The sequence below is a fragment of the Mytilus galloprovincialis genome, chromosome 9 (assembly GCF_965363235.1).
Source record: "Mytilus galloprovincialis chromosome 9, xbMytGall1.hap1.1, whole genome shotgun sequence".
In the NCBI taxonomy this organism is placed as follows: Eukaryota; Metazoa; Mollusca; class Bivalvia; order Mytilida; family Mytilidae; genus Mytilus; species Mytilus galloprovincialis.
Genome location: NC_134846.1, coordinates 55513473 through 55526577, shown reverse-complemented (window position 1 = coordinate 55526577; position 13105 = coordinate 55513473). Strand labels below are relative to the sequence as shown.

The window sequence follows — 13105 nt, the reverse complement described above, 5'->3', positions numbered from 1 at the left end:
AATGACCATTGAGAAGCTAAAAATTTCCTAACAATAGAATGTTATTAAAATGTTCAGCTGAATTTTACAGAGTTATCTCCCTGTAGTGTTATGTACCACCTTAAAGAAACTATTGGTAATGTAGTACAATACAAATTCAGTTGAAAATCGAACTCTGTATTTTCATTTAATGAATAAGCATGAATTTAGAGAGTAAAAGAATATAAACACTACAGGCTTTAAGAATTAAGTAACAAGAGAGATAATCATAGAAATTTTCTGATGGAAAAATTATTTTGCAACATTTGATTCACAGTTTTTCTCTACAAAGTAGTACGAGATATAGTTGTTAGAATTATTTTATTTAATTCAGTGAAATTATTAAGAATAGATTATAAAGTAATGAAAAGATAAAATTCCAATATAATGAGGAACAACAAAGATATATGATAGATATAGATCAATGATAATGTGAATTAACAATAATGCGATAATTGGTTGTGATCTCAGTAGCTATCATTTGTTTTATAATCATGCCTTACCATGGTCCCTTCTCCTATGGTGATTGAGTCTTAGAAAGGAAGAATCCAACAGATTTCAACTTACAATCTGGTTTCAAATGTATTACTGCAAAATATGATGAGAATACTTTAAAAATATATATCATGAATGACCTTTTGTTTGTGGATATTAGTTATTAATTTTTCTTGAGAATTTATGTTCGGATTTCAGTCGCATAAATAGATAGAATGTCAGAATTTTTTTATCTCTTAGAATTAAAATTATTTATGGTTTCAACTGATCATGACATCAATAGCAACGCAAGAAGATCTGTAGTAATAACAATATTTTCACCGAAAGTTATGTTTAAGAAGAGGGAAAACATCACAAAATAGGATGATTTATTTTAATTTATTGTCTGGAATCTTATAACATATATATATATATATATATAAGTAATTTTTATCTGATCACATTTATAATAGACATTGTACATTGATAATTTATTTGTATATACCTATATATCATTATCATGTATTCATCATCACGGTTAAGGACATTCATTGAATGTTTAATTACATATGTTGATATTTAGGCTTGGTTTGTCTTCAATTGTTATTTTTTAGCCTTTGTTTTTTTTTCTTGTTTTTTGCTTGTCACATTTAAATGAAATGATGTAACTGCTTGCTTCTTTTTATTTTCATATTTTATTAATAGAAGACAAAATAACTGCCAGCATTATTGTTTTCACTATCGTATAAACTGCATAAAGAATCTAAAGTGTCATTAAGATGTAATATTTAATATTTGCTATTTATCAGATCATAAAGTTATGGTGTCATAAAGAAGTCAAAATAAGTCAATCAGTAAAGTAATACAGCCTTTTTCCATTGAGTGTGTCAGTAAAGGTAATATCTTTGGTTAGCTAGCTTGTTAGCTGAACCATGAAGTCATTATTAGGTCAGGTAAACTACCCTCCTTTAGAGGTAGACTAGGCCGACAGATAACCAATTTATCTGTCTGTAGGACTACTTCGAAAGGAGGGAAGTATACCTAACCTAATAATGACTTCATGGTTCAGCTAGCAAGCTAGCTAACCAAAGATATTACCTTTATCTACACGCTCATTGCAATCAGCTGTAAAATGAATACTTTTTTAAAAAGAACTTGAGCATTGAATAACCTCCCTTTACTCTAGTGTGTAATGTGTTGTTGATTTTTTTTCATAACAAGTAAAGATTATGTTGCTTTATCCCTTTATCTTATCTTATAAATCACTTTTTCAAAATGTATTTAATATAAAAATTAAATAGGATAGGTTTGATGTTATATTATGATTGATAAGTATATCGATTTGTGTCAGCTATTCATCTGTAGACAAAATATTTTTTTAAGAAATATTGAATCTACAGTATATTGTAGATGCACATTTTAGAATCTTGGTTACACAAAAATTGTCTCTATACAAAACTCTGGAAATATTAACTTTGAATGGTCTTCCTTTACAAATAAATGGTGTGAATGTGTGTGTGTACGGAGACAAATGTATTAAGATTATCAAAGATGTGGGTTTTTTTCTCTCTCTTTAAACAACTTCTTTGCAATGACATTATTTATTCTTTATAGTTGTACATTTCTTTAAAAGGTATTATTTACTGTAAATATAAAAATGTTGATTCTCTTGATTCTTTTATTCAGAAAATATGTCTCTATATGTTATCAGAATTACAGTTTTATAAATTGATTGAAGAGGTTAAACAAAACTAAAAAATGTGTGAGGTAAACATATTGCTTTTCCTCCTTGTGTAATCTTTGACAAACCTGCAAATAGCATTATAAGTCTAAAAAATGTAATTCTCAGGTACAGTTTTTCATGATTCAAAAAGAACTCATTGAATATTTTGAATTTCCTTGTCTTTCAAAAAGTAACTTTCGATTGATATGATGATGGATCTCTATTTTCTACTTTGGACACATAATTTTTGCTTTCTTTAACTCAATGAAAAACGAAATTGATTGAAAGGACATATTTTTTGTTCTTGTTTCCTCTTTAAAGATTTTTTTTTTCCAGTTTGGCTGTAAGTAAGTTTTAATGGTAATTTTATAAGGAATGTGTTTAACTTGATGTTAACAAAATCATGAGTTTATTTATGATTTTGACACAGAATTGATCTACTCTTTCTTCTTTGATCTTCTTTGATCTTCTTTGTATTGATATATTTGTTTAAATTTTGACATACATAAAGGCACAAAAATAAAACATAAACAATTTGTATTCTGTTTTGATTTATTTAAGGCATAGAAATATTGAATATGAAATAAAACATAAGAAGATTACGAGGAATCACCAAAAATATTAGGCAGAACAAAAGACCACACGAAACACAAACATCTGACTCCTCTAAAAAAAATAATAGTGTAACTGGTTCAGATAGCCTGTCTTGTTACAATATACAGTGGGATTAAACCACTTTCACATATGCTCAAATGCTGCTATTTGCATATCTAGCACATATGTTGTAAAAATTAAAATTGAAATTGGAAAAGGGGATTTTTTTCAAAGAGGCAAAAACCCGACCATAGAGCAGAAACCAGCCAAAAACCACAAATGGGTTTTAAACACAACAAAAAAATCCTGCAACTGAAACCTCATAATAAAACACAAAATAAAAATGTTATTCAGTATTTGAATAAGTTAAATGTAGTATATGTTTCAGAAAAGTGTCCTGTGAATACTCTATATCTCTTGTTTCTAGTCTCAGTGAATTTTATTATAATTTGATAAGAAAGGTTAAAAGAGTTAAATCTAGCAATATAAGATCATGTTACAAAGTGGAAAAAAAAAATATGTAAGCATTTGACTTTAACTCGAATAATTCAAGCCCTTTCCGTGTCCGATTTTCTCCAACACGAGAGCTTGAACTCCTAATGATCATTGGCCGCGTCGCCTGCTCTCTATGAGAGAGAGCCAATCAGCGGCGATCAGGATAATGAGTCTGCGCAACTCTCTTGTAATTGTCTTACCAAACACGTGTGTTCAATTAACACAAATCCGATAATAATTAATTAACATCAATTAACATCAGTTTACATCATTTAACATCAATTAACATCCCGAACTCCTCCTTCTTTAGCTGCCAATTTAAATCAAAATTCCCATATTGCAAAGCGGTGTGAAAATTCCGGTTGACGGTCTCGATCGAGGAAGACCTTCAGGCGTTAATGTAGCCTTCGTAGATCAGCGGAATACAACGACTGAATTATTCGGGTTAATTTGACTTGTGATTATGTATAGACATAAGTGGGAAGAGGCATAGAGGTGAAAAAATTATAAGTGGAAACAGTTTGTACAGCCAAAAATTGTTCCATGAAATTTCTATAACACATGCAAAAAATTCAAAAACTTGGGTGTAATAATATGGGCAACTGCACATTATGACAAACAGTGTAACACAGTATGAAAGTTAACAAGAAAACAGTTTTAAGAGATGGCTTCTCACTGTGTCCTTTGCATATACATTGTAGGTCATTGTATATGCCAAAATGGTTAATATTTCCTATATATTCCTAATAATGATGAATCCTCATAATTATCAATTACTTAGTAAACAAAGAGGAATTATTAGAAGGTGTATAATAATCTTGAATATAGTCGGACTCATTTTTGGACGTTGCATTCTTTGATTTGCTTGATTCATTTTTGGGGTAAGTTGTCAAATCATGCAAAGAATTTACCTTCACGTTAAAGAGTTCCGCTGGCGGGAATGTTTTCAGTTTCTAGAGTTGTTATTCTTATAAGCACACAAACATGTTACTTAATCCCGAAAAAGGCACTACAAATGTTGGAAAACTACTGACTGAACCGACAGAATCATCTGATGCAGATTATGTTCGATCTGATTGTAAATATGAAGATTTGTCGGAAAGATTTCGATTGAAATCAAAAAACTTTTCAAGACAATATGCTCATCTATATGCTGAACGGTTGTGGAGTATGAGGGACAAAGTAGTGGATGCTGCTAAATCAAAGTGGGGTAAAAAATAACTTGAACATGCCAGAGAAGCCACCATTTTTCCTGTTTTTTTTTCTCCTTCTGAGTTGTTGTTTTTTGTTTTGTTCTGTATTTTTGAAACGCTTTTCACTTTCATAAGTATGCTTTTGGTTGTGCAACATCACAACATTAATTAATATGTATATTCACGCAAAGCTTGTTGTAATTACTGCAGGGGGTCTAGGGCCAAGTGGGGAAGCTGAGGGGTAACTGTCAGAAGCCAAATCCTGCATTCTTGATTTCTCCTGGCAGATAATTTAATGATTTCAAACACCATTTTTTTTAAAACAAACCTTTTTAAATAAAAAAGAAAAAAAATTCAAATGTACATGTAGAAATTGAACCAGTTGACATATTTTCTTTCTACTTTAATTTATATTTCAACAACTTTAATTTATATTTCAACAGAAAAGTCGTTTGCAAAACCCATTCTGGTTGGATCTTTGTACATTGTATTTACTCCCTTTCGCCAACAATGGCCAATACTAGCAGAAATCCCTGTGCAGGTGGTGCTCATCATTATAAAACCATACCTGTCAACCTCTGAAAATGAAAAGTCAGGTCATGACCTGCATTGAGAAAAAAAATCTCAGGTCATAACGCGTACGACATTTTGCGGGCTCAATTGAAGAACAAAAATATGTTTACATATATAATTTATATAGTCAATATGTATATGAAACAGTTAGAACATGTATACAAGTTTATTTCAGACTATTGTTATATTCCATAGTAGCAGACTTGGCATTCTTTAAAAGAACTGCACTTGGTTTCAGTTCATAGCAATGCAAATGTGTATTCATTTTACAAGAAAGAAGAGCACACAGTGTATCCTTATTAAGATCAGCCCTAAACTCTGTAGCTATTTTCTTTACTAAAGAAAATGCCCTCTCACTGTCTGCATTGCTGTTTGGCAATGTTTTAGAAAGTTTTGACAAAACAAAAAATCTTGGCTTGTTAAGAAAAATGTCATGCAACTTGGACATTTCTCCCCAAAATGTACCAATGTTAGTTTCAGGGGAAGTGCAAAGTGGAAGTTCATCTAATGGGGTCAACTGATAGTCACTGAACTCATCTTGTAGCTGTGTTGTCTCTTCATATCGTTACGTACAATGTAGCTCAGGTAAACAGTCCTACATTTTGACTTTTGGTTACATTGAAAAAGACCGATAAAACCGAAGGTCGTATTACTTCTAAATACCGGAAACAATTCGGTCAGAAATCCGGGTGAAACGGGTAATGTTAGAAATTCCCGGGACCCGCCGGGTAAAGAAAAACTCCCGGGTGAGAGGTGAAAATAACGGGTGTCACCCGCAAAAAACGGGTGAGTTGACAGGTATGTAAAACATTGTCGCATGTTGGCTTACACACGGGAATTGACATAGAATTATGTGGGGGAAACAACGATGTGTATGATTTTTCAGGCATATGCATATGAAACAAATAAAGAAAACGATAATAGTTATCCAATAATTAAACACCTCTGAGAAATCAATGTCTAACCTTAGTTATACATCAGAACAAAATTTCATATTGCCCAGGGAACAACTCTATGATGTGTTTCACTTGCCCATCTTAGATTTTACTTGCTTAGCACATATATATAATTGAACCCTGGGTATAAATCAAACTTGTATAAGTGCAGAACAAATGGACAATGCAATGGCAAGTAATTAACAAGCGACATAAATCAGTATACAAAACAACAGAACTATTAAACTACATGTATAGACTGATCAACATAAACCTCACCAACGGGGGGGGGGGGGGGGGGGGGGGGGGGGTGGTCTCCTGTGCCAAAGAAAGGTAAGCAGATCCTGCTCCACAAGTGGAACCCATCATGTTGCTCATCTCAGTGCAGACTGGGTTGCACATTTCTAATTCCAATTTTAAAAGTCTTGGTTCAATATTTTTTTAATCTTGAAAAATCCATGAATCAGTTTAAACAATAATTGTTCACCATTTAAGTTCATCTAGATTGGATAATTGTATATGAATTTACATGTATTTTATATTTTTATTTGTAGGAAAAGATGTAAATATAAAGAAGTTGCATGAGTTGCAAAGTGATGAAAAATGTGTTATAATTGGTACCCTATTTAAGCACATGGAACTTAGACCTAGTATCCTGAAAGAATTAAGTGAAGAGGTATAATTGACTTGATTGAATTCAAGTACATCAAATTCACTTTCAAAACTTAAACGTGAGAATAAACGTTGGTAATGGCATATAATGTAGCTAGTTGAATAAAGTTTTGTGTTTTAGAAAGATGATCAAAACTGTTGTCTATATTGTACATTTGTTTATATACATGTAGGTACAGACTCGGAGGGTTTCATTATTGTTTAAGTGGACTGGTACGTTTCTGATTTTATCAAGAAATTTTCTATGTTCTCTATGAATATCTTGTATGAAAATAATTTCTAAATTAGGCAGTACCAAACTCTTGTTAAGCAGAGTAAAAGTATGGTTTAGTACAAAGTACTGCCTCTTTGGTGTAGGTCCACATACAGCCTTCAACTATGAGAAAAGCATATGTATATTCTATGTCGTAAGCTTAAAAAGGCTCCAGCATGACAACAAAAGAGAAAATGAACTGTCTGATTTATCATGTTTATGCTAAAACAAACGAGAGAAAAAATATAGCAGAAAGCAATCATTGACCACCACTGAAATACAGATTCCTGATTTTGGACATGCACTTAAATAATATGGCGAGTTAAAGGTGATGGTGAGCAGTCATACATTGTACCTCCTACAACTTGGTACAGAGGTGAAACATTACTACTTTTAAACAAACAGTTGGAAAATGCTTGACTCATCAGATTACCACCAAGCTTAAAAAATGTGCCTACTTCTGTCAAACGGCTTGATGGATGTTAGTTGAAGCTCATATTTAAAGCGGTGTATTAAATGATGTATTCCCTCTGTTTCAAGCTAAAGGGGAGATAATAAATATTTTAAGTATTTCAGTGCAGTTATCCTTTTATGAATTCATTCTTAGTTCTAGTTACTGTAAATTAAGGTTACTTTTTCATGTTGTTAGACAATATTTCACTGTTGCCCATAAATGCAGCAAAATTTGAATAACTAAAGAATAACTAGGCGAATGATACTATATACATTTTTTGAAAAGCTACATATTGCCACAGTAATTATATCATACATTTCATCACTGAGCATCAAAATCTGCATCAGCAGAATGAATTGTATGCAGAAATGAAGACAGAAATACTATGTACATCAAGTAGGTTTTTTTTTTAATTTTTGATACACATTTGCTGAGATTGAATACATTATAATTAATATCTTTGTTTTCTCACAGTCAAATTGAAGTGGGTCATGTTGAGACTTGTATTCCAATCACTAGTCCAATGGAATTTTAAGATATACCCTTACAGGTTTAAAATACACAAAAATGAGTACAGTGCAACATGTGTAATCCGACACTGGGGGACCAGAAAATAATATCAAATTAAGCAGGGTGTTGGAATACTTAGGTTTTTTCTGCGAGGTAAGTCGTATTTTGGGACCATGAAAATGTGTCCGTTAAAGCAGGATGTTGGAATACTCAGGTGTCAGATTAGAAAGGTTACACTGTATTGAATGTATTTTTTTCAGCATAATTTGATGCCTCAACCAATTAAGTCTAAGTACACAGATAGTAATGATAAATTGATCCTTGAAGATGAGTTACAAAGAATTTTATTAATTGGAAAACTAGATATACAGACTTCAGTGACAGGTATTTAGAAATTTAAATGCTTGTGAATACTTTCTGAGATAGTTGTAGGAAAATAAGATGCCAACTAGCAACTAGCAGGATCATTGAATTGTGAATTAACTATTTAGTTTATTTTTGAAAACAGTTTTAACATTTTAAATGTTAAATAAAAGTGCATTGTTGAAAAGATAAGAGCAGTTTTTGTAGTTTGTTTTTTGTGGGTATACTCTTGATGGCAGGTATACAGTTGTATAAAAGATTCAACTTATTTATGTTATCACATCCAAATTCATCCAGTTGCCCAATCTGTGAAATGTTCATATTGCTATCTATTATTTGACCAAAATATGTAAAAAAACACACCATGAATTACATTAATACGTACATGTAGCATGATCAACTAGTTAAAATATTCACATTGTTTATATAGGTGTAATTGTTGCATTGTATGGTGTAGAACCAGACGACAACAGAGGAAAGTTTCAAGTGGAGGATTTCTGTTACCAACAGTTACCAGAACAAATACAGAGACCTATGTTTGAACATGACAGGTATACCAACTGACTTAACAAAAACTGGTACAGAATAAAAATGAGAACAGAAATGTTGAATATGTCATAGAGACCACAACATGACCTAAGAGCAGAAAACAGGCCACCCATGGGTCTTCAATACAATGAGAAAATCCTGTAACCAGAGGCGTGCTTCAGCTGGCCCCTAAAAAAACGTGTACTTGTTCAGTGATAATGGAAGTCATACTAAACTCTGAAATATATATATAAATGAAGTAGAATTAAAAATCATACAAGACCAACATAAGGCCAGAGGCTCCTGACTTGGGACAGGCATAAAACTGCGGCGTGGGTTAAACATATTTTTTTGAGATCTCAACCATCCCCTATACCGCTAGCCAATTTAGAAAAAAACACAATAATACACACAGTAAAACTCAGTTAAAAAGTTCATAAATAAATTTTAGTCAGATTTAGGCAATCTCAGATAATGGTGTAAAAATCAACTTGGAGAGTACTTTGTAGATATTTGATTTCATGATTTAACCAAATTCAGCATTACAAACATATAGAAAATTTGTTCTTGGTTTAACATATTTATTTGTGGTTCACATGCCTGTACCAATGAAATCCTTGAAAATTGGTATCCAAGGAATAAAAATGAATCCACCGTGGCTTAAACAAAACATTGGAAAAGATTTCAAACATTCAATTGAATATGGACTTTATTTTGTTTGAAAACAGTGCAATGCTGATAGTACAAAGGATTATGAATATAACTTGCATGCAGTTGTGTTTATTAGTTATTTGATTTAAGTTTGGTAAATTTTCTTGTCTAAATAAATGCACACGTAAAAATTTCTTTCCCATTTGTCATTTAATAAATTTTAACAGAAAACTGGAGAGATTGTCCTTTTAAAGAGTTAATAATTACATTAGATTTATGTTTCTTTATAAAACTTATTCTGATTGGATACACTGCAATCTCCTGTTATTCCTTAATCAACTTCATTACACAATAAAATTTATCATTCATGATGACACAAGGTCCCACAATAAAATGCACAGGTAAATTCAATCTTAACTTGATAAAAATCGTGCTTTCATGATCCTAGCTAAAAATGTAATTATAAGTATTGAATGCTTCTTTTTGTAACTTCATAGGGTTGTAAAAGTGTTGACCGTGCATACATTTTTAGAATGAAGCACTTTTCCACGCTTCATACAAAATGTACTTTGGTCAACGCTTTTACACCCCAATGAAGTTACAACACCCCAATGAAGTTACAAAAAGAAGCATTCAATTCCTAAATGAACTTTCATTTACTTTATTATTTAGGTTTATAGCTATCATATCTGGTTTAGAAATAGGAGGAAAAGATGAAAAGTCTTTTCCATTACAACTTATGGTCGACATGGTAACAGGTCAGGTTGGAGATATGGACCAACAAGAATCTTCATCAAGTATTGTACGTGTTATAGTAGCAGGAAATTCACTCAGTGAGGATACGCAGGATAAAGAGAGTTTACAGAAGGTATTTTATATTGATATAATAGAAACTATCATAGGAACATTCTACTGATCTGAAATGTGTCTACTTGCAATAGCATTCACGACTCAAAGCAATTTCTAATCTGGTTTTAGAATACAAGTTTTACTCTGCACCTCTACAGTATAAATGGTTAGTTTTTGATAAATTCTTGATGAGTTCTGATTGAGAGAAAAAAAAAAGCATCAGTAATAATAGGCAGAATGCATTTGGTTTATTTAACCCATTTTTGTCGAGCCTGCAACTTTTGTTGCAGAAAGCTCGACATAGGGATAGTGATCCGGCGGCGGCGTTAGCTAACTTTTTAAAAGCTTTATATTTTAGAAGGTGGAAGACCTGGATGCTTCATACTTTGTCTATAGATGCCTCATTTTACGAAGTTTCCGTCAGTCACATGTCAAATGTCCTTGACCTCATTTTCATGGTTCAGTGACCACTTGAAAAAAAAGTTCAGATTTTTTGTAATGTTGAATTCTCTCTTATTATAAGTAATAGGGTAATTATATTTGGTATGTGCGTACCTTGCAAGGTCCTCATGCCTGTCAGACAGTTTTCACTTGACCTCGACCTCATTTCATGGATCAGTGAACAAGGTTAAGTTTTGGTGGTCAAGTCCATATCTCAGATACTATAAGCAATAGGACTAGTATATTCGGTGTATGGAAGGACAGTAAGGTGTACATGTCCAACTGGCAGGTGTCATCCAACCTTGACCTCATTTTCATGGTTCAGTGGTTATAGTTAAGTTTTTGTGTTTTGGCCTGTTTTTCTCATACTTTATGCAATAGATCAACTATATTTGTTGTATGGAATGATTGTAAGGTGTACATGTCTAGCGGGCAGATGTCATGTGACCTTGACCTCATTTACTTGGTTGAGTGGTCAAAGTAAAGTTTTTGAGTTTTGGTCTTTCTATCTAATACTAGGTCCAATGACACAGTTATCGTCCTTTGGTTTTCGTTGTCTACGAATATAGTCCCTAGTGTAAACAGTGTATAACTTGCATGTTTTATTTAATACACTTTCCCAATTTATTTATTTATATTAAATGCATGAAATATTAAGTAGGGGGATGTAATTACATGTCAAAAAAATTTGGGTGCTGAAACTTTATGTAAAGGAGTGAATTGGTCCAGTTCTGAAAGGTCAAATTTTATCACGTCTGAAGCTGTCAAACTGAATTTTACACCCCCTTAACACAGAATTGCCAATATTTTGAGTTAGAGCTGGTAGAAGTTTCTATAATTTTGATATTATTTGTCTCACTGGTAGTACACTACACTGTAAAACTATTTTGAAGAAAGAGCAGGTGCGATTTTTTTAATTTGAATTTATTGTCTAAAAGAAATGCACTACGAAATAACTGTGTTCTCGGGCCTAAGAGATGGATTACTGAAATCTAGATTCTGTACTTTGGGAACTTTCCTGAATGATTTGCTGGTTTCAATTTGTCAAACTCAATAAAAGTAAAGGATTTACATCTTTGGTTTACAGAAATTCTGTTAAAAATTGACATTTTGGCATTCGACGGCTATAATAAGGATTTTAAAGAAGTTTACATTTTATGCCTAAGAGGCATGCTGACTTTCTATCTGACAGCTTTTTTGTTCCTGATATTTGTGTTTCTGTGCTTAAATCAAATTTAATTAACCATTTGTGAACTCTGAATAAAGAGAAAAGTAGACTATCACAGAAAAAAAGTGCAGAATATTTTGTTTTCATGGCCCTGGTTAAACAGCCTAACTGATGTATGTAAAATGTGAAGCGCTTTGTACATCAAATCTCTAGTCCATCACAAATATTTCACTAAATCTGAAAAGAAAGCTTTTTACTATATTCAGTACACCTTACTCCTTTAAAGGTTACCATATTTTTTTCCTGTATGATAGTAAGTGGTCCAAATTTATACCTTTTGAGACTTAAACTAAATGCAAGTTTTCCATCGAAATGTGAAAAAACTGGCCGCCAGACCATATTGTCTTTCAAAAAATTTAAATGCAAGAGTCCTTTTGCATTTAGACTTCTTGTATGATAACACCTTAGCATAGAAATGAACAAAAAGTAACACATTTTCACTTCTGATAGCTTCTGTGTGCATTTTTATATGTCAATATGGACTACCGCCTAAATTGACTCTAAATAATTCTCAGTACTGCATGGTCCAAGACCATTTTATACTCATGTGGTATACTTTTTGTAACTTTTCTATACATTTAAAGTACATTTAATATATATGAAAGAATAATTTAGGCTTAAAAAACTTCAAAAACTTCAAATTGGCTAACAAAAATGCATATTTATATAAGGCTTCCCTGAATTGGAAAATCTCTATTTTCAGGCATAGGCGCATATAAATTTGACTTTGGAATAAATACAATACATCTGATAAATAAAATGAGTGTGCAGATGCTTTTAATACTTAATATCTAATATTCAAGAGCATTTAAAAAGTAAATTTTTGCAAAATTTCAAGTTTTTAGGCCAAAATCTTGACAGTTGAAGATATTTAATTTATACGTCAAAAATAAACATCCAAATGTCAATACTAAAATGACCCCAGTTTCTGTTATATATGACATATGGCCATGAAACTTAGCAAACCATCTCATTATTGCCCAAGCTTAGGTTATGCAAAGTTTTATAAAGATTGGTCAAGTCTTTCTGTCCTATTAGGTCCAATGACACAGTTATCGTCCTTTGGTTTTCGTTGTCTACGAATATAGTCCCTAGTGTAAACAGTGTATAACTTGCATGTTTTATTTAATACACTTTCCCAATTTATTTAT

At 32.0% G+C, this 13105-nt stretch overlaps 1 protein-coding gene across 1 annotated transcript in view; it reads left to right on the top strand.

Moving 5' to 3' along the window:
- Nucleotides 1–4210: 4210 nt before the first annotated feature.
- Nucleotides 4211–13105, top strand: part of LOC143045342 (DNA polymerase delta subunit 2-like) — a 33330-nt gene continuing 24435 nt past the window's right edge. The window contains exons 1-5 of the mRNA XM_076217788.1: nucleotides 4211–4514; nucleotides 6560–6681; nucleotides 8155–8278; nucleotides 8688–8808; nucleotides 10109–10304. Of these exons, the coding sequence (XP_076073903.1) occupies nucleotides 4289–4514; nucleotides 6560–6681; nucleotides 8155–8278; nucleotides 8688–8808; nucleotides 10109–10304 (789 nt within the window). The 5' untranslated portion in view covers nucleotides 4211–4288. The remainder of the gene's footprint in view (nucleotides 4515–6559; nucleotides 6682–8154; nucleotides 8279–8687; nucleotides 8809–10108; nucleotides 10305–13105) is intronic.